The 25,229-nt window shown below is 41.3% G+C and overlaps 1 protein-coding gene across 2 annotated transcripts in view; it reads left to right on the top strand.

The window, feature by feature from the left end:
• LOC121887617 (disintegrin and metalloproteinase domain-containing protein 12) overlaps positions 1–25,229 on the top strand; it is a 77,130-nt gene that overhangs the window by 16,034 nt on the left and 35,867 nt on the right. For both annotated transcript variants that reach the window (XR_006093006.1, XM_042398534.1), the window contains exon 4: positions 23,095–23,173. Coding sequence is in view for 1 of the 2 variants with exons in the window: in XM_042398534.1 (XP_042254468.1) it covers positions 23,095–23,173 (79 nt within the window). In the remaining variant the exon portion in view is untranslated. The remainder of the gene's footprint in view (positions 1–23,094; positions 23,174–25,229) is intronic.

Below are 25,229 nucleotides of genomic sequence, written 5' to 3' on the forward strand. Positions count from 1 at the left end.
TTCAGGGGAATATTTGTCATCTTTGCATTTTTACACAAGGGCTGACTGAATGTGGCCTCAGTCTCAGACAGCCTCCAAGTTGTGTGTGTCGCTGAGAAGAATGAGACGTGATTGATGGAGCAATATGTTTTCCATCCACCTCTTCTGCCACACATGAGCAACCAGGAACAAGCAGAGCTGTCTGTGTAATAGAGAGAATGAGAAAGAGGGAAGGAAAGGGAGAGAGAGAGCGGATAGGTTTTTATGCCAGATTCAGCCATGAATCTCACTTGTTTTCCAGACTTAATATATGTAAATTCCACCTGCAGACTGTGGGACAAAGCTTTCAACACCAGCGACCGCAATTTTATGGCTTACCTACTTTGAAAATATTTTGATGGGAAATCACACTCAGTCTTTCTGTCGAATAACATTCCTGCTTTGCACAGGTGGGGATTTTGCAAAGCTGACTTGCAGATTGTCAAATTTTCACCGTCCCCTTTTATAGCAGGGAATTACATTCTCTTACAGTAAAAACATTTCATTTCAAAATGGGAACTTAAGTTTTCCCCCGTGATCAGCTGCAGTGGAAAAACACCTTACATTCCCATGCACAAACCACATGATTCTCATCCAGCATGGCTGTCATCGTTGTCCAATAGCATTAAATGTAAAGTCCACAGTTGAGCTCATACTCAGAGCCAAGAGGAACAAACAGAAACGATGGAGAGGTGCAATCTAGATCTTTCTAATGAGCTTGAGCACGATGGAAAGACTTTACTCAAACAAACCTCTGTGCATTACAAATACCAATCTGTCAGAATTTACTCTCAACACTTGAAGCAGGTCTGGAGAAAAAGACTTAGTTACTGGCAAGGGTTGAATTTTCATGATCTGTAGATTCTCACACTGTTCTGTGATAAGTCAAAATATGACTTCAAAAATTCAAAATAAAAGCTACTTTATGCCATGCATGTTTGACAAGATAAATCACAAATAGGACGTGGATCTGAAGAGGCTGTGCATTATTGAGTGAGTGCAGATCAGCGTCGCAGAGCCAGACCTGAACCTGCTGTGCTGACATTAAGTGAAGGTTCTTGTCTGAGGTTGCTGGCAGACTGGCTGTGTGCCGCTGATGAAATCCAGTTGTTCAAACACAACTGGCATCTGTAATGGAGGAAAAAAATATGGACCAGAATGAAATGATTTGAATTAAACCCAGGATTTATTTTTGTTTTCTCAATCCTCTGTCAATAAATATTGCTGGCAACAAAACACAAGTGACATTTTCCCTCTTGGGAGAAGGTGGGTTGGGTGGATGGCTAGATAGTTGGATTGGGTGGATGGCTAGATAGTTGGGTTGGGTGGATGGCTAGAGAGTTGGGTTGGGTGGATGGCTAGATAGTTGAATTGGGTGGATGGCTAGATAGTTGGGTTGGGTGGATGGCTAGAGAGTTGGGTTGGGTGGATGGCTAGATAGTTGGATTGGGTGGATACCTAGATAGTTAGTTGACAAAAAGTGGACTTTGCTGCAGGAGCCCACTGTTTGCCTCCTGCTTCCTACCACAACTCAGAAGTTTTTTGTTGTGGTGTTTACTGTTGCCATGATGACATTTCAAGTGATCATTTTAACCCAAACCATCTTTTCCTAAACTTAATCAAGTGGTTTTTGTGCCTAAACCTAACCAGACCGCACCAATTGCTTTGAGTGTGTAATATTGCTGCAGATGGGTCTACACTGGATTTAGTTGAAAGCCTGGTGCATAGCCATACAGATGCCAAAGGGTCCCTTGTGCGTCTGCATGAGACGCCAGAGGGGTGTGACAAAGTGTCGGTATTTGATGACCTGGGATGAGAACAGGTTGCACATGACCCCTGAAGTCTAATACAGTGTAATATAGTAAACAGCTTGAAATGATTACATTTTTATGTCTCTGTGCCGGCAACAGCCATGGCCAGAGGCATTATGTTTTTGGATTGTCCATCCGTTCGTCCATCTGTACCATTCTTGTGAACGCGATATCTCAGGAATGCCTTGAGGGAATTTCTTCAAATTTGGCACAAACGTCCACTTGGACTCAAGGATGAACTGATTAGATTTTGGTGGTCAAAGGTCAAAGGTCAAGGTCACTGTGACCTCACGTCCATTCCATTATCTTGTGAATGCAATATCTCAGGAACGCCTTGAGGGAATTTCTTCAAATTTGGCACAAACATCCACAACAGTTTGCTGAAATTTGGGCTCTTGCTCACCCCCCAGATCTTCACCTGGTGCATTGTGGCAGCACTTTCTCCTCTGCACGCTAGAGGCGTGTGGATTCTTCCTTACTTGGACAATTGGTTGATATGTGCTAGGACCCGGGAGCAGGCAATCTGTGATGCAACAACTCTTTTGGCCGACGTGACCCAGCTTGGGGTTCACTGTGAATTTTGCAAAGAGTTCTTTAGTTCCGAGTCAGCGAGTTGTGTTCATCAGTGTTGCCCTGGATTCAGTGTTAATGAGAGCCTCTCCCTCTCCACAAAGGGTGGATGACATCGTCAGCCCCAACTCACGTTTTCGGAGAGGCACAAGGATGATGTACAGCCTATTCCTCCGGTTGCTGGGCAAATTGAAAGCAGCAATGGCAGCCACCCCTTTAGAGCTCCTTTCATTGCACTTTTTTTGCAGATCTGGGTCAACAGTTTGGGCCTCAACCACAAGAGGCACCAAAGCAGGATGGTGAGGGTCTCAAGCAAGTGCCTTTGGTCTCTAGCACCCTGGAAGAACAAGGCTTATCTGTGCTGCCGTGTTCCCTTGGGCTCACTTCCCTCCCACTGGGAGATAGTGGTAATGAATTCCTCTCTCTCAGGCTGGTGGGCTGCATGTAACCAAAGGGCAGTTAGGGAGACCTGGAGTCCTCAGCAGAGGCTCCAGCACATAAATGTGCTAGAGCTGCATGCAGTACACTTAGTCCTCAGACATTTTCTTCCTTTCTTGGAAGGGAAACATGTCCTTGTTCGGTCAGACAACACTTTCAGTTTATCATGTGAACCACCAGGGGACCAGGCACCAGATCCAGCCAGTTCATTGTCACTCAGAGTCTTGACAACAAGATTCTGTAGGAGACGACTGCTGGGTGCCAGGCCCCTTTATCAGGTTGCTTGCGTCTCCTAGGTTACGCGTGTGTTTTTGTTGGTATTATGTCCCAACCCCCTGTGCATGTACACGATGCATATCCAGGTATTATTCATAAGATCTTAGTTACATTCATAACTCTGGTTTATTATATTCCTCTGTGGCATCCTCCCAGTGACGGTTAAAAAAAAACAATCAGTATCTGAAAAGATGTATGCTGTTTTGGGTGTTCGCCTGTCAGAAATCAGTGCTACAGCATGTTCTCTAATCTGATTGTGAGCTGTGGGGTGTCAGTGGCACTGATGACATTTGGAAAGCCAGCAACACAATAGAAACTCTTCTTGATAGTACAAAGCCAGTGTGTTTGGTGTGTCTACTCCTTGGCATGAAGGACTGTGGAAGCAGGAGACAGAGGCTTCAAATACTCCTACAGCATACCCGGACACACTTGAAGCAGTCTGATTGTCGGGATGGAAAGGGCGGAGGCTGCCTTGAGCAACATGTTAACCATGTGAACAGGCGCTCCAAATTATGGTTCAAAAGATGGCTTCTTGAGAGATCTAGGCCCTCTCCATGTGGAAATGCTGCCATTTTTATGAACCTATGTATTGCTAATTTCAAATAAAAATACTGCTTAGTTCTGAACTATCATTCAATTGCTTTAAATAACAATTTTTTTGAGAATAAGCTCAAATCATAATTTTTTGTGCGACTCAGAAATTTAATTTATTGGTAAAAAATATTACATTTTGATAAAGAAAGGCATCTACGGGTAAGCATACAGGACATATTTGGTGTTATCATCATCAATCAGTTGGGGAAAAGAGCATGTTTAGTTTTAGCTGCCAGTATTTTCGTAAGCAATGTATTTTTAATCATTAGCAACTGTAATCCTCTGTGGTTAGAGTTGGAGAAGCATTTATGCAAGAAAACCAACAATGAATAAACCCCTGAAGTGCATGCTGATTTTACAACACTTACTTAATGAGTAGTCTGATGACAATGTTCAAAGCCAAAAATATAAATCTTACAATACAGTTCTGTGTCAGGAGATGTTGTCAAGGATTACTGATCTTATCTGAACAAAATAAAGTCTTTTTCCAGCTGCTAAATTTTCTCTTACCATACCGTAAAAATGTGGCATAAAAAACTACCTGATTGAACCATTTGAATTGACATTATCAATATGGAGGTAGTAGTAAAAATGAAACTTTAAATTAGCATCATGTCTGTTGCTTTATGTAAAATGCACATCCAGTAGGTAAATATCAAACTTCAAACTAACTTAAACACAGGGATTGCCAGTCAGTGCAGATTGTGCTCTGTTAGATGTGCACATTTCAATATTTCCTGATGTGATGTTGCAACATGTTGTTGCTGATTACTGGAAGGCAAATGTACAGTACGGTCATCTATTGCACTAGTCTGAGATCCCTGGTGGCATCTCATTTTCTGTGACCAATTTAGTTACTAGATGACAGTCTAAACAGTTGCTCATTTGCTTTGTGAAATAGCAACTCTGTCCTTTATTACCTGAAAGTTAAGGCCTTTTATTATTATATCAGTGCAAGACTATGAACCCAATTGCTTCAAATGAGCAGGCCAGCGTGTATGTGTGTGTGCATGGGTGAATGAGAGGCTTTGTAAAAGACTTTCTCCTGCTCAGGTTGAAAATTGCTATGTAAATGCAGTTCATTTACCTTTTCATATAAGCAGACTGTTTTTGGTGTCTTTTTGATGGTAATGGAGGCATTCATTCTTTCAGTTTCTTGCCTACACTGGGGGAAGAAAACCCTGAAGCTTGTGCACATCAAGACAATAGGGACAGTTGTTGAGCTTTGTCCCTTTGGGTATGGAGCCACTCCTGGCAAAGCTGTTCTAGCAACTTTTGCTGCTTTGTTGCTTTGGATATGAGGCCTCCAGGCATATCAATATGAGTCCCAAGCTGAGCAGGCAGCATGCTCTCCATCCGTGTTTCCCTTTCTAATGGACTGCAGGATCACTGAAAGGAGGCCTGGGACTCGTCAGCTGGGTGGAGGATGTTCTTGGTTGCCTGCACTTGGGGTTTCTCCCTGCTCATCATGTTGTTTAACCTTAAGTATAAGGGGCCTGGAGGGTTGGCCATCGATCTTTTTGTGTATTTTGTGCCGTAAGACAAACAGACACAAAGGAGAGCAGACAGACAGACTTTAATCTGGCCTTTTCCCTGGACAGAGGGCAGGAAGAAGATATGTTTTCTAAGTGACAGGCTTGGCTGCAAACTTTGGTGGAACAATAAAATTCAGCCTGGACAGGATCCAGACGCAATTTGTTCCAGTTTGTGTATTGGGTTTTAGGGATGTTATTTGACCCCATATCTCAGGCTGGACTGCTGCCGGCCTGTGACCTGTTGCTTCTCTCAGTGAAGACGTCCTCGTGTCTCACTGAAAACATGGGCAGGAAGCAGCCTCTCCTGGGGAACTGAGCAAACAGAGGGCTAAAGACGCCGCACAAATAACCAAGCCTTGCTGGAAAAAAAGACATGTCTTTGACCTCCTTTGTAGAGTTATTGTCCTCGGCTGCTGAGCCACACAGAGATTGTTTAAGGAACGTCAAGCCCCAGACATCCATGTGTATCAAATCCTTTCTCTTAACATCAAGCCAGGAGTGAGACGAGGGATGTATCAAATCCTCCCTCAAGTCATTAAGTCAGAAATAAAACAAAATGAAAAATCTGTTTTCTCATTAGGGCCTCCGTGCTTATTCGAGTTGAACAGTTGAAAATGTGTTTATTACAGATTTTAATGTCTGTAATAACCACTTTGTGCACCATGCAGCGATTTAACATAATCTTTCCTTGACTTTATGCTTGTTCCTTAAAGATGAATTTTTGTATTAACTGACTGTGAGTTTGGCCAATGAAATCACATTTAGGTGGTGAGTTGCCATTTTTCAGTTTCAGATATTTCTTAGGTTAAAACCAAAATCCCTTACATAACATACCAACAATATAAAGTACTGAGCATTAAAGACTTTCAAATCTTAGTTTTAAACTTTCAACACTTGTTATAAATTATGAGTAATTTTTTCACATAATTGAAACCCGATAACTGCTATTCCTCTAGTCTAGACTCCAATTGTCTCATGATTAAATTGATAAAAATAATGCTTCCTCTTCATGAAATACTCAGTTCCCATAGCTACCTGCTAGCCCATCATCCCTACATCCTAACATTGTAGAGCTGAAATAAGAAGGATGTGGATAAAGACGATCCCAGAATAAGAAGGGAGGGAGGATAGGAAGAAGTTAAAAAATGTTAAAGGAAGAGGACTGAAAGATAAATATAGTGATTTGAGGTTTCCATCCGCTTGAGACATGTATGTGCTCTTCCTGCCATGCTCCTGTGTAATCACTGTGGAGATGACATCTAATTACAGCCTTGCTCCTGATTATCTTATCTGCAGCCAACTGGCCACATCTGTATCCCCTGTCAGTGCATAATCAGCTTGTCCACTGACCTATTAGCCAAGTATTCCCAGAGAAAGAGAGACACATGGACAGGTAGATAATGGGCGAATAAGAAATGGGCAGACATACAGTATACTGTATATCACAGCAAAGGTAATTGTGATGGAGGCAGAAACGGCTCAGTCCAGACAGTGAACAGATGCAGTAAACTTGCATGAACACACACAGAAATATGGATTTGTGCTCATTTATCATCTCTTCTCTGCAGACAAACATACACATAAACTTTCTTTCATCAGCAAAATTCAAACACACACACACACACACACACACACACACACACACACACACACATTACACACCATGTTCTAAAATTCATTCAGAACCACCAAACCTTATTTCCCAGTGAAGGATGCACTGAGGTTAACTCTAGCCTTTGTACCTTTCTTGTTACCCTTGCGGCTGCAAGGCCATGATATACTGTGATTCATTAGTTTCAAAGACAAGCTGTCCAGAGCCTGCGCCTTTTAACTACTTCCTTCAAAAGGGAATTTTTTGGAAGGAGCTTCCCTCTTTTGAATTACCTTCTCAGAAGCTCCAATTATTTTCAAGCTTAGAGCAGTAATTAATAAGGTGGACTCGCCCCTCCATGTTCCTAATTAATTAGGAGGCACGTATTAACACTGGGAAACTCTTAGAGTGCCGTGTCCTTTCTTTCTGGATGGAGAAGACTGAGAGCTCAGGCGTGGTGTCCTTTTAAAGTTATGTTTTGTGTCTTATACGTTCTTTTTTACTGGTCTAGAAGCCTTCCATCCCAAGCTTACTTCAAAGCTCAAAGTCCAAATACAGCTCAACCAGTTTACCTCATGTCACTTTCTCTCTTTCTTTCACTTCCCATTCTCCTCACTTGGCCATTTCTGTTCAGGCTAATTAACAAATAGCATTTAAATAGTTAAATTTAGTATTCACTCTTATGTTCTAAATGAAGTGGCAGTTTATGATGTGAGAGATCTTTTTTCAAGATGTCATCACTTTGCCTGGTTTGTGACAAACCGCACAGGAAAACTTTAGTGGTGTAAAGTACAAAATGAAGAAAGTAAAGACTGAATATGAAACTGTTTAGACTGTTTAGAAGGACCTTCTCTGCAGCGATAGTGGTCTTCACTCCCCTCCACTCTGAGCCTTTTTCCAGACGGACCGCAGGGGTCTCAGGACTCCAGCTGGTAGATCTATTCCTCAGCCTCCCTCCCTAAACCACAAAGTACACAGCCAACTGCAACCTACTGTATGCAGCAGTTTCTCTCTGGGGGATGAGCCATCACTCACCTTCACCAGAGAGCTTATGGTCCTGCAGATAAAGATGCCCTCTTTTTTTTGATTGAGTTTATTACTGTGGCTACATGGACTTGTAGGAACACAATTCTATGTACATACATTTATAATTGAAATGGTAACATTTAAGTCACTGTGATCAAATCCGTTTACACTTTTTTCTATTCAGGCAGCTGGAGGTCGGTGCCTTGCTCACAGGCACCTTGATAGCTGATGAGGAAGAGGCTATGTGTTTTTGTTTCCACAGTTGGAATTCAAACCTGCTTTTTTAACCATTAGGCAGCCACAGGCCTGTCAGAGACCGTAGGAGCTTAGATTTACTGGGTGCTGCTGTTTAGTGCTCAGGATTTTAGAAACAAGCAGACTATTTTTGTATCTTGGGAGACATGACAGCCAGACAGCCCACGTCCTGTTGTGAGTCATCTTTTAAGAGCCCTTTCTTGCATTATTATGAACCTGGTGTCGTGTTAATATAACAATTCAGAGGCTGAACAACAACCCATTTTATCTTCCCTGTAAATGCCAGTCTGTCATTTTAAACAGACGCCTATGGGTCTTTTAGGATAATATTGCATTAAAAGTTATGAACGGATTCTTGAAGGTAGACTAGGCCATGTGTCTCATTTTCAGACCTTTACATAACATCTGTCTAATATTTAATGGAGCATAATGTCTTGCTCTATCTGCAAGAACATTTATTGTGAGAATTTTCAACATATTCCAGACGGCTGATAAAGTGTAAGCACATATTATTTCCTTTATTCCCAACTCTCCATCCATCTTGCGAATGTATTTAGCAAGATTATTTTCCTTGAATATGAGCATGACCTCATTTTTTTATCCATGTCTGCTCTTGACTCAACCGTAGCCCAATCAGATATATAAGCAGTATTCAGATTATTCTGCCATTACAAAGTACAAAAGTTAATGCTGAAATGACTTTAACAAACACTTGAATGAATACAACAGTACAGAGACGACAATGGAAAGCACCTATTGTCCTCTGTTGGTTTGTTGCAGTAACAACTGGATAATCACTTGCGCATTTATGAATTGGTCTCTTTAATTTCGCTGGTACGCTTTCTCATATTCACGGCTTTTCTTTGTTAGTATTTAGATTTCGAAATTAAACAGACAACTCAGCTGTGCTGACTTCCACTCTATCCCCAAAATGCTTGTAATAATGTCATAGTTGTTGTAAGTAGACATGGGGGAAATAAACAAACACAATAAATGAACTACCTCCAGGGCCCCATGTATTGCTGAAATGCTGCTATAAGAGCATAAACGCAGACCATGTCTTCATATACTAGATTTTTTGCCTATAAGGAATGACACATTTTTTACATTCTGTAAACAATAGCAGAAGTGTAAGACAGAATAATTTGAATATGAATAGCCAGAAATGCCTTTGACATTACAATACACAAATGTGGCTTTATTAGAGATTTATGATCATTATGGAGCAATGAAAGGTACTTTTAGCATCTGCTGGCTGTCTCTAACTTCCTATTGTGTGTTCTTTCCCTCGGATTGTCCGTCTTTCTGTCTGTTTCTCTGGCTCACGTTTTCACCCTTTCACCCATTTAAGCAAACACTGACCATAAATTCAAGTGAAATCTCATTTTCTCAAGGCTCTGGGGTGCCAAAGGGAATAAACAAAAGCAGCCAAAGTTTTTGACCTCTGTGGCTGCTGACCATAAAGATAATCAGCCCAGGCTCACAGTCCTGGCTTCCATCCTCTCCTCCTCTGACAGACAGACAAATAGACTTGCTGGAGATAGTGTGAGCTTAGTGTCAGCTTGGAGGGAATGTTCGCTCTACTTGTCCTCCATCCTGTTCTCCGTGTTCTCACAGTCCACTGACCTTCCTATGACCAGCACTCCCTGCATGTGGGGTCACTGACTGAGCAAGGAAGCCACGCGTGGTCATCAGTCAGACAGTCAGATTTGGGTTGAAGGAAACCCGTCTCTTTCAGCTGATCCAGGAGTTTTTGCTCCTCCTTCTGTTGCCCTCACGCAGAGCAGTGTCCTTGTGAAAAAAGAAAGCTGGATGGAAAGCAAAAACAGCATCCGCTCTAGTTGACTAGCACAGCAAAAAAGACCTCCAGCAGCAGTTTCCTCCTCTTGCCCTAAAAGGTAGCATCTCTGCTGCTGATGCTCTCCAATGGTGAATACATCCCCGTTTTTCCTTTTGTCTTCCTGCTTTTGACTCGTTTAAAACTCCAAATTCACACGAGACTTAATGGGAAACCTGTGTAGGAGTTAGAGTTCGGATGCCTCTTTCATCGCTAAATTTAGCTTAGTGATAAAAGGAAATGGTGCAGAGAAAGTCAGAGACCTGGAGCACAGAGTCTTCCCGTGTCTCCATGTCATGCAGAAAGCAGATGCGTTTGGCTTCCCATCCTACCCGTCATTAAGGTTATGAGTCTGAGGCCCCACCGTGCTGAGAGATGGACACACAGGGAGTAGACGGAGGCAGGGGAAGTATGTGTGATGACTGGAGTTGAGGTTTCTGGTGTTTTTGCTTTGTCAGATGAGGTGTGAAAGCAGTCCCCCTCCTCTTCTGTCTACCTGCCTCCATCTCTCTCCCTTCTCACTTATTTTCTTGCCGTCAGCAACTTCTAATAACTCCCTGTTGGGGTATGGAACATGGCAGGGTCTCCTTTGGTTGGCCTCCTTACTCCTCCTCACTCACTCTCACCTAATCCCTCTAGCGCTGGGGACAGGGGTGAGCTGCCAACAACAATAGGAACTGCCAGGGTTTGATAAAGAGGCTGTGGACTGCTTCAGGGTGCAGGGACCCCATGGAATCAAAGCCTGAGTCCATGTCACAGTTCCCTTTAAAATTTGGTGACACATGAGGCGAGAGAAAAGCTATAGAGGTTGTCTTTCTTGAAAAACAACAACGCATATTGGGCAGTAGTAGACCCAGTTGTCTGATGGCGGAACATAGTTATTATTGAGGACAATGAGGACATGTCCTCTGTATTTTTTCAGAAAAAGTGGGGGTTTTAGCAACCTGGAGGGACTTAAAGGAATAGTTTGACGTTTAGGGAAATATTCATATCCACTTTCTTGCCAAGAATAGATGAGAAGATTGATACGACTCTCATGTGTGTCAGTTCAATAAAGAGCTAGAGCCAGCAGTCTGGAATCGTGTCGTTAACATCATGGTTGCCAGGCAAACAGCAGAGACTCCAGGAAGTCACTGCGGCCAGCCAAGAAATAGTCCTGCACATAACCCCATGTAAAACCACAAAATGTCATTTTTACACTTTTTTTTTTTTGATTAAACAAACAAGATATAGCATGATAATTAATTAGGTTTTGACATGCTGGCAGTCTGATTTTGTTACATTCAGACAGAGTCAGGCTAGCTGTTTCCCCTTGTTTCAAGTCTTTTTGCTAAGCTAAGCTAACCAGCTGATGGCTACAGCTTCATATTATACAGACAAATATGAAAGTGTTATCAATCTTCTCATTTAACCAATGGCGAGAAATTGAATAAACGTATTAACTATTCCCTTATCATCCTAGTAATGTGTCATGATGTGTATTTGATACTGGAGGCTGATTCCTGTTATATTAATGGATGAATAAAATATTCAGTTTGAATAAAACTTTGAAACTGCACAGCAAACACCTTCATTTTGATAAATATGAAAAATCCAAAAATTCTAAAATTTTAGAGGCTTTTTGTTTTGGTGTCTGGTCAGGTAGGAGAGGGGATTTATGTGGTTGTGAGTTTGGGGAGACACAGAATTTTTACAACCCTGGCTATGACCCTGGTCTGGCGATTGATTTTGTTCAAAATACCGATGAAAATGAATACACTGATGGTGCTGTATGTTGGTGCAAATCGACCATGCTCACCTTGTCTTAATGCTCGATAGATCAGCGATGCCGTAAAATGAACGGGCCCCAGTTGTGTGCTCCATCTGCATGCTCTGATGTATGATGTGATGTCTACAAACAGTCTGTCAGAAAAAGCCAATAATGTTCCACGTCCTGGGTGCATCAGCTGAACATGAGGAGCAATATTCCTTCCAGGGATCAATGGACCACGGATGATCGACGAGCAACCAGAACGCTATTGGGAAATCAATCACCAACTTTAGAAACGGTGATATGATGCAGAAGAAGCATAACATAACACAGTCTTTTGTCAGCATTCACTGCAGAAGTCAGTTTTAATGAACGCTGGTAGCAATTTATGAATGCACAGCAGTTGATATACGTATTGTGTTGCTTAATAAATTGGACATTTAATTCCTCGTCGTAGTACAGACAACACCTGCTGCAAACGCATGTGGATTCTAACCTTGCAAGATTAATTTCTCTTTAAATAATTGAGTTGTTTTCGTTCTGTCTCCTCCAACTCTGATCTTGTAGCCCTCCTCTCTCGGTGTTGTCTGCACATTCTCAGCTGTCAATCATCTCCTAAGAGAACGCTGGGTCAGGGTGCAAAACCAAACCCACCTAATACATCAAAATCACACTTTTATTAGAAAGAAGGAGGACATCTCCCTCACTGACACAATCAGAGGAGTGAAAGACATGAAGGGAGGGAGAGTAAATTTGTATTCAGTTCTTAATTGTTTGATTTCCCCGAGGGTATGCAAGGCGGGGAGAAGGACAGGAAAAAAAAAGGGGGGGAGGGCGTATAAGTACAGACAGGTTTAATTAATTGAAATGCTGCTTTTTTGTGTGCACGTTTACCTTGTGAAAAGAATGATAGGCTTGATTGTTTGAAGTTCCCTAGTCGCTCATTAGTTCAAGCACTAGGTTGCAATGAATATAGATGCATGAGCTTTGGGCCTTGGGCCAGTTCTTTGCAAAGCATTTGAATTAATAGGAAAGCTCAAAGCTGTTGCATTAGCATGACCCGTTCTGAAAATGACTTTGCATTCACCCCTTCCTCAGTCCCTCCTCCCATTCTCAGCCTTAACCCACATAATGATTAAAAAAAGATGTAGAAAAACAGACAGAGAAGTTGTGATGCAATTAATTGTTTTGAAGCTGCACATAAAGATTATTGTTTCCACTTGGAATGTATCCACAGAAGGGAATATAAATCTAGTCAATTTCCATCTGTAGGCTTTCAGTATTCCCTGATTTTGCTACAGGCTAGAGGACATGAATATCAAAATGTGTCTAAAAGGGTTGGTTCACCCACACTACAAAAAATAGATTTTCTCATTTGCTTCTATCTTGCCATGCAGATAGTTTTATTTGCCCAGGGTCTGAGGTATCTATCCTTCAATCTCCGCTTCAATAGAATGGAGGTAAGTTAGATTTTGTTTGTGGTGCCCACAGTAATATAAAAAAATTATTTAAATTCAGCATCTCTTGCCTGACACAGTGTCCTTGTTACTCTGGAAAACCCACAGACCTCACTGTCAGCAGATTTTTTAAGGACTGTTTTTAGTAGAAATTAGTTCCAGTGAAAAAGGAACTACTGGTAAACCAACACTTAAAATTTTGTTTCAGAATTTGCTAAATACTCCAGGAAGGCATTACAGTTCTATAATGCCTTACTGACTTTCCAATGTAGGGTGCACTGAGAGTTGAATAAGTTGACTGGAAATCAGCCAGGGAGTGTTGTGGTTTGCTGATGGTGTTGAAAGAAAAGAATGTGTTGCATGGTATATTATAAGCTGTGAGCTGCTGTGTGTGGAACACAAACACAATCTGCATTGTGGAAACAGCACAGGCAGCTATGCCTGTGTGTGTACAAGCACACACATACATACGTACATACACACCCACGCAGACAAGCATAAATTACGCCGAGGTACTATCACATGTAGTCATTCCTACATACGAGCAGGGACGCACTCTCTCCTTCCATCTCTCCCACACACCCCCTCACACACACACACACACACACAACCGGAGCTTGTCCTGAGGGAGATGAAGAGGCAGAGCAGAGGCACGCTCTCTGCCACAGAGGAACAGAAGCCCCGGGGGCAGATAGGAGTAGAAAGCAGGATGAAGGATCTCCCCTCCAGTGATCCACAGCAACAAAGGCGATTTGAGAAACTGCTGCTTTGGCACCCGGAATAATTAGTTTCAGATAACAGTGTCACTGGGCCATGCCACGAAAAAGAAAGAGGGGGAAAAAAACATCCACCTTAGACAAACTGCCAGGATTTATCTGTTTTATTTGTTTTCCTTCAGCTTAAATTTAGTCACAATCACTTGCTTAATTACAAGCATAAGGAATGTAAGCTTCATATTCCACTTGACCTGAAGTGGAGCATTTTAGAGTTCCAACTGTGCCCATCAACTGTCTTTGATTAGTCACATGTGATTACTTTTCCCCGAACCCTTGGGGATCGGTGATATCATGGGCAATAAAATGACTATAAATGTCTTTTTAGAAGAAGTAAGAGAGACTTGCCCTGCTGTAACCCATGAGCGAGCGACTTGTAGGGTGATGGTTGTCATAGACACCATTCGTCCCATTTGGTGTGTACATGCATGCCTTGGGGTGACAGACTCTGTGGTGTAAGCAAAACACATGAGAGCCAGATGTGATGTTACAATGTCGACAAATGACAACAGGCAAAGAGACAAAAGAGGGAACTGACAATTATGTGTAAAGGCAGCAGTCTACTATCTGAGTCAAAGTTTTCTTTTAGTTATCCTGTGTTAAGACAGTTTGAAGTTATGCTTTTGCGATTCTTAGAAAAGAGCCCATGTCTAGAAATGAGTCGTAAAATCAGCCAACCAATGAAATGTCAAACAAACATGGCTTTTTATCATTTTAATAAGGTTTCATTGTGCTTGTCAGACTGGAATGATTGGACTATGTGTCACTCCACACTGCATTGTGGTGCAATGAGAGACAAAGTGTTCCCATAATGTGGTGAGGCAGCAGCACATGTGCCGAATGTGACACAGGATGCAAAACAAGTCCTCATACCTAAATGTAAATTTCTATGCGCCTTGCAAAAAACGACCCACATGGCTGTTCCAAAAGTGATCTAAGAGTGTTTCCTGATCTGCTTGCTTTGTGATTGCGGTTTGGTTAATGCCTTGGCAACCGAAACAACTTTGTTAAGAGTAGAGAAAGATCGTGGTCATGCAACATTCACTCCGACCTCCTGCTTAAGAGCTTTTGTGGTGGTATCAGTATCACGCCACTTGCACCGAGTCATTATTCTCTCAACGATTAGAGCTTGCTTGATGGATAAACATAAACATTGGTCTTTTTAAGCATTTAAACAAATGACCAATGCTGTTGTTATTCTGGTGAGGGCAGACCTCCTGTGTGTATGTCCCACAAGATGATTCCTGGAGATGGGAGGGTGCTAACCAGCACATCTGTTTTTTCTCTATTTTTTTGGTCCACTGATCACATTGTCTTTTTTGATGTACAAACTTAGTCTTTTTAGCTGCATAGTTGTAGAAGTGAACACGGCTCGCTTCTTCTATCAGATATAAGTGTTTTTTATTTCTAAATAATTTTGGTTATCGGAGCATCTTCTCTGTTTTTACACTTTAAACGAAATGAAAACATTTAAGAAAAGAAATACTCTATTTTTTAATAGTTATTAAAAGACTTATGTGTATCTCAGTATAGTCTGCATCATTATCTTAGCATTTTATCAAAGATTAGTGTTGCATTTCAGCCCTAATTCCAATTATCTTCTCCATTGTTGGGGTGGAATTCATCATCCCGTCTCTGTAATTGGGATCCCGTGGATTCATCCATCACAGAGACATTACACAGAGATGACACTTTATTGATTTCACAGGGCATTCCTTGGGCTTAACCACATCAATCTCTAAGTGACAGTCATTGCAATAATTGCGTGCCACTGCTGCAAATGGCTACTCTGTTTGACCATCTCACTGACCAATTAACCACTCTGGGATGCCACGCAGGTGTAAAGAATCATAATGAGGCTGTTATGATGAGTTTGAAGCAGGATAAAGCCCGACCTGCTTTCTCTGTGTAAAATAAACATGAGAAGCTCTCATTTTTGCACATTCAACACAACTGGCTGTTTTGACACAAGCTACAAAACACATTTTTTTGTATTTCTGCCTTGATGTCTTTGCTGCTGGACTGAGAGTCGATCATTGAGCCAGGGGCGCCACTGAGCTGCGTGTTAGCTCCCAACTGAACATGGCAGCTTATATAAATAAAGTCAAAACCATCTGCCTTGACTTTTTTTTTTTTTTTTTGCTCTTTTTTTCCCCCCCTTCCTCCCTCCTCCTTGAGCAGAAATCATTGGCTGGCATGCTCTAACGGCTCTGTTCATGACATGCTTCGTGAAAGACTGGGAGTTGCATTGAGCTCAGGGTAAGCAGGGGGAATTCTGCTTCTCTGCTCTACTTGGCACTGGCCTGCAACAGTACCTGATGTCAGACAGATCACAGCCAGGAAGACTGGCCCTCTTCCCTCGCTCCTGGAAAAAATGTTTCTAAGACAGAGACAAGGTTTTTTTGGCCTGGGGGGGGGGGTTGCACTATTGTAGGGTTTTCATGCACATGATCCCACTTTCTCCCCGCTTTTTCCAAGTGAAGCTGGGTTCTTGCCACTTGCCACATAAAAGCAGGGGGACATTATTACTACCACATTGCCTCACAAGTCTCTCCATTGAAATGTAATGTACTAATTGGGGCTCCTAGATTAAGTTTTACAAGAAACGTATTTCTTTGATGATTTCATCTGCGCTAAATGTTTATATTTACATCTGTTCTGAATAATTTTCCGTTATGGAACAGGGCTTACAAGCACTAGTGAGCTACTTGCTCTCCAGAGGCCTAATGCCTAGCTTCTCATTTATCATAGTTAACTCTAGGATTTGTCCAGAAGTCCCTGATTAGGTTGTCTGAGTTTAATGAGACATATCGGAGCCTGTGACTGGGAAATCACTGCACATTGATCCAACTTGTATTCCAACAATGGTAATGAAGACTGTGGTGTCAATGTACTGGTCATAGCAAGTCAATTAAGATTGTGTTCTCCAAAAAAGGAAGTTAATGTTCTTTTTAAAGCGCTTCTATTACTGTCACAGATTGTGTACTTTTTTTTTTTGCTCAAGTATACTTACAGCCTAGTTTGACACCTTATCAAGAGAAGAGGGAGATTTTTTCAGAGCGTGAAGTTGAAAATCCATTTGTGACGACTGACTTAAACATGGTCTATTTTATATTCTATGATACGCATTGGCTCTACTATCCTGTAATTTTCCCCATGGTTGCGACTCCATTTTTAAGCCACCTGACAACAGTTTTGAGGGAATGCTTTTCTTTCTCACAATAAGATTTCCGTTTCTTTTCTTGGCTCGCAGTCACATAATCAATTCAGCGCTTTGTTTTTCCTCCAAGAGTTGATCAAAAGTGTCCCAAGCAGTCTGAACTCTCCTCTCTCCCATTGAGAATGTGTTTTTATGACCCGTGCATGACTTCAGCTTAGCTAGCCTCATGTACGTATGCTCTGATGTGTAGTTATTGCCATAATCACATCACCATTTGTGCAGGACTTACATGTACCATCGTATGTCATAATCAATGGAAAACCGATGTTTGTTAACATATAAAACGCTGAGAAATACTTCCTCCAGCATGATTGCCAGGTAGAATGTTTGACATTTTGGGATTTCCTTTCTAGGTCATGTCAGCACTCACCTACAAATGAGACCTCCCTTTTGCTGTTGATTGATTAGACACTAACTCCAATTCATCAAGCCCGTTGCAATTAATATATCTCACACACCTCTCCATTTACTCTCCTTACATACAAGCAGAATAAACACTAACAATTGGGACCACATGTAAAAGAAAGATGGAATTTGCTGATAAATCACCAAAGACATTAATTTTCAGAGGTTAGCGTGGCCGTATTTTCTCAATTAGAGCATTCACGATAGAGAATGTGTTTGAATGGTTAGCTGTGACATTTAATTCTGTATGTGAATCTATTCCATTTAGATAAGACATAGCATAAATCCTGCTGTTATTTCCCTATACAAAGACAGACAGAAGGGGCTGACAATATCGAACAGAGATACAACAGAAAAAAATATGATAATTTAATGCAAAATGAACAGAAGTGGCATTTAGTTGCTGGCATTCAGGATTAGTTTGAAATGACTTCATTGTCTTTCTGTCTGTGTTGTCAAATCTACTGACAGGCAAATCTAACTCTTTCCCTCACTTAATATATTTTCTTTCAAAAAGGTATTTTGTCTCGTTCAGCCCGGAGACAGCATGACAAGATGTAAACATAACTGTAATTATGGGTATTGTACCTGTCTAACTGACGCAGGGAAGTTAAATATTTTTCCATCAGAGTTTTTAAGACAAGTTCATGCGGCAGTGGCACAAATCTCAGCCATATCTCCTTCTTGTTGACTCACACTGGCAGTTATTGTGGCTGTTTGGCTGTCAGCCTGTCTACACTTGGGACAGGTTCCTTGGCATTAACAGCCAGAACGTGGCATCTTCTTGTTGACTCATGATGCCTCTCCCCAACGCCGACTTTACTGTCATTCAGTCGGAGCCCTGCTGGAGGCCCGTCCCGTGGGTAATGCATTTTAAACGGGGGGTGTGAACCCCTGTCCCCTCTCTTTCCCCATGCCTCATTAACTTCCCACTGATTGATAAACAGTGAGCTGCTGTTGCCATGTGGGGTGGGTAGCTTGTGGAATTAGACACACAATGTAGTTGGCTGATGGTTCATCACTCTGCAAGAAGGGATTCACCCTCAAGTGTTATCAAATAAATAAAGAAATAATGTTTTATTGGCTGGGTGACCTGCAGTGAGAGCTTTTCTGTCCATGTGTATCCACATTTTGCTCACTCTGTGTTGCAAATGGTACTCCTGGTGTTCCTCTGTATGCTTGCTTATGTGTGTGTGTGTATGTGTGTAGTGCAATTTGCATTATGCAAGCTCATATCTGGCGGTTTATGGATTTCCTTCCTTTCAGGCAGCCAGTAGTTTTATTCATTTCAGTGAACATAATCTCAGTCCGATTGCACTCCGGGTTTGTTTGTTTGAGTTCAAACCTGAGTTTGAACTTGAATTCCCCCTAACTCTGCAGTGTACATTTGCATAATGCTTTCCTCATTAAAGTAAAAGTGTTAACCGCCGTTGCCAGGAGTCAATCTAATCTTGGCACCCATTATGTAGTATGCTATGAAGCTACTAACTATGTGAGTTACCAGCCTGGGAATGCTAGTGATGAGTCATTCAAGTCAGTTACATATCCAGTGGGTTGGCACTGTAGGCATATGGGATACCAGTCAAAGAATGGGTCTACAGTAGTATAGTTTGCAGGAATAATTGGGAATACATGTACAAGGAGCAAAGAAGTAAGGAACTGTTTTCAGTTTTCTTCCTCTGTCATGCTTTGTGTTAGCTAGTTAGTTTTCTTGCTTACAGTGCAAGAATTCCAATTATTATATTATGATATGCACATGGACGGTGTTTTCTACTAGAACGGATCTCAGGGCAACTTTTTGGTTCCAGTCCTGGTTCAGAAAAAGTTTGTCTTACCCAATTTGTAGGTCAGTCAATCTTAGTTTTGAATTAAACTACCAGTGAGAAAGTTCACTTACAGAGAGGTGAGACTTGCTCAGTCTAACCCAACAGGAATGCGCCTCTATCCTGACCACACCTTTCAATAAAATAAACACATTTAAAAACTGAGGGGAAAAGTCAGTATCCAAACAAAAGCATACAAGTCAAGTGGAATAATGTACAAGATATAAAGTATGATTACATCATCAAACACTATGAAGACACCAGTACAAATATTTGGTTATAGCAAACAGTCAGAGTAGTCATTGATCCAAAGGGAGTGTGGACAGGCTCTGAAAGTGTGCTAGAAAAGGCTGTCACCTCTTATAGAAAGAGTCCATTTACCCTCTAAGGGTAAACTTAATTTTCTCCGGCTGGAGGAAGAACATGGCATCACTGAGCAGTTAAACACACCTTAAATGGAATAAATTTATATCTAAATCATAGACTGGTTTGCATCTTTTTCTGTTTGGAGCCGAGACTTTTCAAATAAAGAGTGCAGGGTGTCACCTTTTACATTCTGGAGACATGCCCCACATGCCTCAGATCAAAGTGAACCCTAGCTTACTTGAGCTAATGTTAGCTACTTAAGCTAAATTGTGCTAACAGGGCAAGTATTGTAATCAAGCAACATTACATTCGAGAATGCTTTAACACTTGAGGGAGTCAGTTAAAATGAATAGAAACTGAGGGCTAACTTGAAAGTAGGAAATGTGTCTGGTGGCATACTAATGCCTTTGTTGTAATGCAACAAGATTTAATGTCCTCTTAATGTCCTTGAGCAAGACACTAAACCCCAGTGCTCACCCACTGAAAGTCACAAAAAAACACTAAATGAAACATGTGGATGACACATGGGTGTCTGCAGCATTTTCTTTCATACCCGCACACTCCTGGAGCGTTAGCGGTGAGCAGAGACATACACACACACTCACTCACCACTCTAAATTGTCTGTTGTGGGCAGATGTTGAGGTTGTGTGTCCGACTGAGAGCACAGACCTAATTAAGACTGAAGAAACACATCATTTTATTTGGCTCTCTCTACTCTTTGGCCTCGCTTTGATCCAATGATTATTACCAGCTCTTTGGCTCTGTAGAGGAGTAGAGGGCGGGGAAGCATTGTGTCTCACGCTGACAGCTCCCAAACAAAATAAGCCCCATCCCCGGGTTGTTACAGCTGACACTCCCAGCTGAGTTGTCAGCGGTGAGGTCAGTAAGAGAATCCAGCTGCCTGCTGAGGTTTCTTCCTCTGCTGTGGATTAGCACCAGCCAACCATCTGCTGGTGTCCTGTAGTGTTCATTAGTATCGCTTTACAGTATGTACATACACACATAGGCCACAGACACTCTCTTCCTCACAAAACATGTACATAAATACACATGCTCATGCTGTAATAATCTACCCAGGAGGGTTCCACATTGCTTTTTTGGATCTCAGCTCATATGGTGATCTCTCTGTCTGCTGTTCATCCTCCAGCTGAGTGTCCTTCCCTCTGCCAGAAAGAGGATGGATCCTCAATAACCTTTGTGGGTGACAAGAGGGGCAGCCAACATTGTAGTGGGGCTGTGACAGTATAGATTTTTTTTGACACCATGGTGATAGGAGAGCACAGCTCAGTGAGTATGTGATTTACAGTACTCAATCATAAATCAAATAATCACCAGAAAAGGTTACAAGAGGCTCTAAAAGTTTTGTGGTTAGCTGCTTCTTGAAGGTGGGCAGCTGTGGTGTGCTTGAATTCACAATAGTAACAGCTATAATATGAGCTGTGGCTATGGGTCACTAATTGTGACCCATAGCCACAGCACAAAAGAAAAGCAACAAAATGTCCATTGAAACTTTTCAAGCTACTCCTGTAGCACAATCTACCTCTCTGATGTTCATCTGTATGTTTAGTATTTTCCAAACACATTCCAAATACAGTACTTCTGTTTTGAAATCTCTTCCTCATAGCTCTGAAGCTGACTGGAGGAAACGTATTTACCAATTTATTGGTGAAAAAAACTTTGCCAGTGAGACAGTTGAAAATACATGTCCTTCAGCGAAGATATACCTGAAGTTTTAAAAAATATATTTAACATGCATGACAAATTCCCACATATGTACCATAGCCACCCACAAACAACTGTCATCAGAACTCCAGATATGGGTACAATGTCAGTTGTTTTCCATAAAACACGAACACAGTAAAAAGTATTGTTTAACTTGGTGACGTGTTGGTAGCTCATTGTAGCTGTTTCTTCTTCTTTTATCATTTCTCCCTGCAATATTAAAATTTTACACAAGAAGTGTTCAAAGATCCACATCTTTATTACAAAAAGGCATATTTTGCACCATGGACTGCATATAAAATGGACGAAGAACGCTGCCTTACTAGGCACACTTGGGCCATTGTTAGCTAAACTTTAGCTAAACTGCTCTAACATGGCAGGTTTCATAATCAAGTAACATAAACTTACCAAAATATTGCAACAATAGTCCAACAAGTGCGAGTCCCGGTGCCAGGGAGAGCAGCAGGAGAGTGAACTGTCATTCACAGCTGTCAATCAAAACCCACACGGCAGACATCAAAGCTACTATAAGTCTTCAAATCTTATACAGAGCAATAAATTTCCAAAAATCACCACTTATTATAGGGCCTGAATTTGATCATTGAGACCATAATGACAGTGAAAAAAATGACTGACTTAGTATTTCTAGAGAGAAGTTGATGCTTTTTTGAGGAGTCAATTGGACCCAGCATCTAGTGGCCGTAGGTGGTACTGCACTTTGAGGTACTTTCTCATTGGCTTCAGCCTCAAGCAGTGGTAGTTGTTGTTTGGTTGGCACCCACCCGCTAACATCATGTTAACTGATACTACAGGAAGCTGCAACTTCACTATAAAAGCCTTACAGTGGTTGGCTGGTCGAAAGCTTTGATTGTGAAGCAGTAATGACAAAACTGAGTTCGCTGTGATGGAGATAAGTGAGCACTTGGTCGAAATTAGAGGGAAAAAAGGGTTAGGTACCTTATTACTCAGGTATTGTGGTAATCTCCACAGCCCCACATGGTATCGACCCCTGAATTTATTCTGCGCTTTCACCAATTATTACAGCAGGAGGAAGAAAGCCTGCAGCAAAGATTTGCCGTGTTGATTTATTGTCCTCTCTAGACATAAACTGTAAATGGATCACTGGGTAACCTCAGAGAGTCACTTTATAGGGTTATTGATTCCCATCTGTAACTTAAAATGATTTCTTCATAGTTTTCCTGTCAACACAATCTCACTATTGCCATTTTTGTCAGATTATATTATTATGTTCATCTGCTTATTATTTGCTGCAGTATTGTCAGTAAAATATGTAAGCTAATTACTGTTCTGCTGCATCACAGGGAATGAGAATGGATTGATATTGAATGCCTGTTCACGGTGCCTGCATGTGGTGTGAAAGCAGTTTAATTGAATACGTCACAGCAGCCCCTTTTTTTATCTATTTTCTTTCTTGATGCCTACAGCTGCTCAGTTCAATTTATGCTCTCCTAAAGCAGGGTTAAGTTTTAAATCACATCAGGCTGTTTATGTTCCATGCAGGTCTGGCAGTGGTGGAACGGCTTAAGACACTGTGATTGATTTTTTTTGGATGAAGCCCCTTAGGGTCACTTCTGAGTGTTTGTTGTCTTTGTTTATCCTTTCTAGGGGGCTGTTTGCAAGTAACTATACAGAAACCCATTACCTGGAAGACGGCAGTGCAGTCACAGGCTCTCACAACTTCACGGTATGTTTTTAACAACTTTTTAATTTTCTGTCTTTTTTTTTATTAAAGCTGACTCAATAAATTTATGATCTTGAGTCTGTGATGTTCTCTTCTTAATCACCTACCCAATAGCTCTTTTGATTGCTGGCCTTTATATGTATATATATATATATATTTTATTTACTGTGTATATTTTTTTGGGGGGGGGGGGGATTTATTCCTTTATTATAATGACAGTGAAGAGATGACAGGAAACAAAGGGAGAGAGAGGTGCGGTATGACATGCAACAAAGAACTGCTGCCGGATTCAAAGCACAGACATTGCGGTAATGTGGCATGCCACTTAACAAGTAGGCTACTGAGGCGCTCCTGAATGCTGGCCTTTTATGGAAAAGGCCAGCATTCACCAACATCAACCTCTTCTTCTTGTCAGGTTCTGCTTCATTGTGCTCCTATTAGGGTCACTGATGACGTCAAGAAAAAAAATGATGCTGTAATTAGACCCACTTTTGAAACCACCTGGAATTGAGCAGTCTTGCGTATAAAGAAGCGCGTGTAGGTGAGTGGGCCCATTTTTGTTTTCTGCTTCGTGGGCTAACAGATTCATATTTGATGAAATAAAAGGTGGACAGAGGTCGGTGAACAGACTCAGTTTTAGGGAACAGCTCAAGTCTTTTATAATAGATAAGCTTAAAAACATCCCCCCCCAAAAAAAGTTTGTTACGCAGGTCTGCAAGAAAATATTGAATTAGTGAACAACTAAGTGCACCGTAGAAGTCACACTGACTGAAATATTCAACACCTAAATGTTAGCTGGAGTATTAGTTCAATGTCACTTTGACTATACTGCCACCTCCTGGTTTAATAGTACACCACAGCGCATCAAAAATAAACTTCAGACTGCCCAAAACAAGTGAATTAGGGTCGTATTAAAGTTACCTCCCTGTATGCATCTTGATTCAGCATATTTTCAACAACTTAATTGTCTGCCAGTTGAAAAAAGAGTCATACAAATCAAATTGGGACTAATGAGATCCCCAAATATCTGTCCAAATACTTCAATCGCTTCAGAGAAAATCACAACTATGCAACAAGAGGCAGCACGACAGAGTTCAATCGGCAAAAATACCTTTTTTATACATGTCTTCAATTGACTGTAATAAGCTTCCAGTGTAGCTGAAACTCATTGAAGCAGAAAGAAATTTTAAGCAGGCGATGAAAAAATGGCTAGCAAATAGTTTTTCAGAACGGAGACCTTGCACAAATTAACTCAGAGTTGTGCATTTATGTTATTAGTCTTATGTGATTAAATGGATATTATATTTGCACCTGCCGGTTTTTGCGGGGCTCTTTTTTCTGGGTTTGAGTTTTCGTCTTTTTTCGTTTTCTTGTGACTTGCTTCAGTGTTGTGATTCTGAATATTCAGAATAAGTATCTCTCATCTTCATTAAGCTCAGTTGGGTTTTCCCCTAGAAAAAAAGGTTCTGCTTTGAAAAACAGTGGATTTTTTCAATTATCTTGAATGATTCCATAAATATCCCTTTATGAAAGGATATTTATTCTCAGGTTCAGAAAAAGCAAGACTATGATGAATTTGTATGATGTAGCCGGTCTACTTAGAACAGTTTCTATGCCTCAAAAGCTTCCACCTGTTTGCCTGATTTCAGGGATTTGATCATCTATAGTTTAGAAAGCAATTACTCGTGTAATTTCTGTTCATATAACCAGAAAGCATAATAATAGACAGCTTGTGCGGTCTGTGTACAAAACGCTTGGCCTACTTATAGCTGAAATCCACAAAAGCGGAGATTAATGTAATTCAATAATGTCCAACCCACACAGTAAGATGAACAATGTTTTCCATTTGAGACGGCTGTGAGAGTAGAGCTGGACCATCACCGACTGGGCTCGGCCTGCATATCAGAATTTGCTGCAATTCCAGAGCATGAAGACAATGAAGGAGCTGGACTGGGTCAGCTCAGGGTGGGCTCTGAGACAGTGAGAGTCCATAGCTTAGCTAGCTAAGGTATGGCATGAATGGATGGATACAATTTATTTAATTGATTAGTCATTGACT

The sequence above is a fragment of the Thunnus maccoyii genome, chromosome 20, assembly GCF_910596095.1.
Source record: "Thunnus maccoyii chromosome 20, fThuMac1.1, whole genome shotgun sequence".
Classification (NCBI taxonomy): domain Eukaryota; kingdom Metazoa; phylum Chordata; class Actinopteri; order Scombriformes; family Scombridae; genus Thunnus; species Thunnus maccoyii.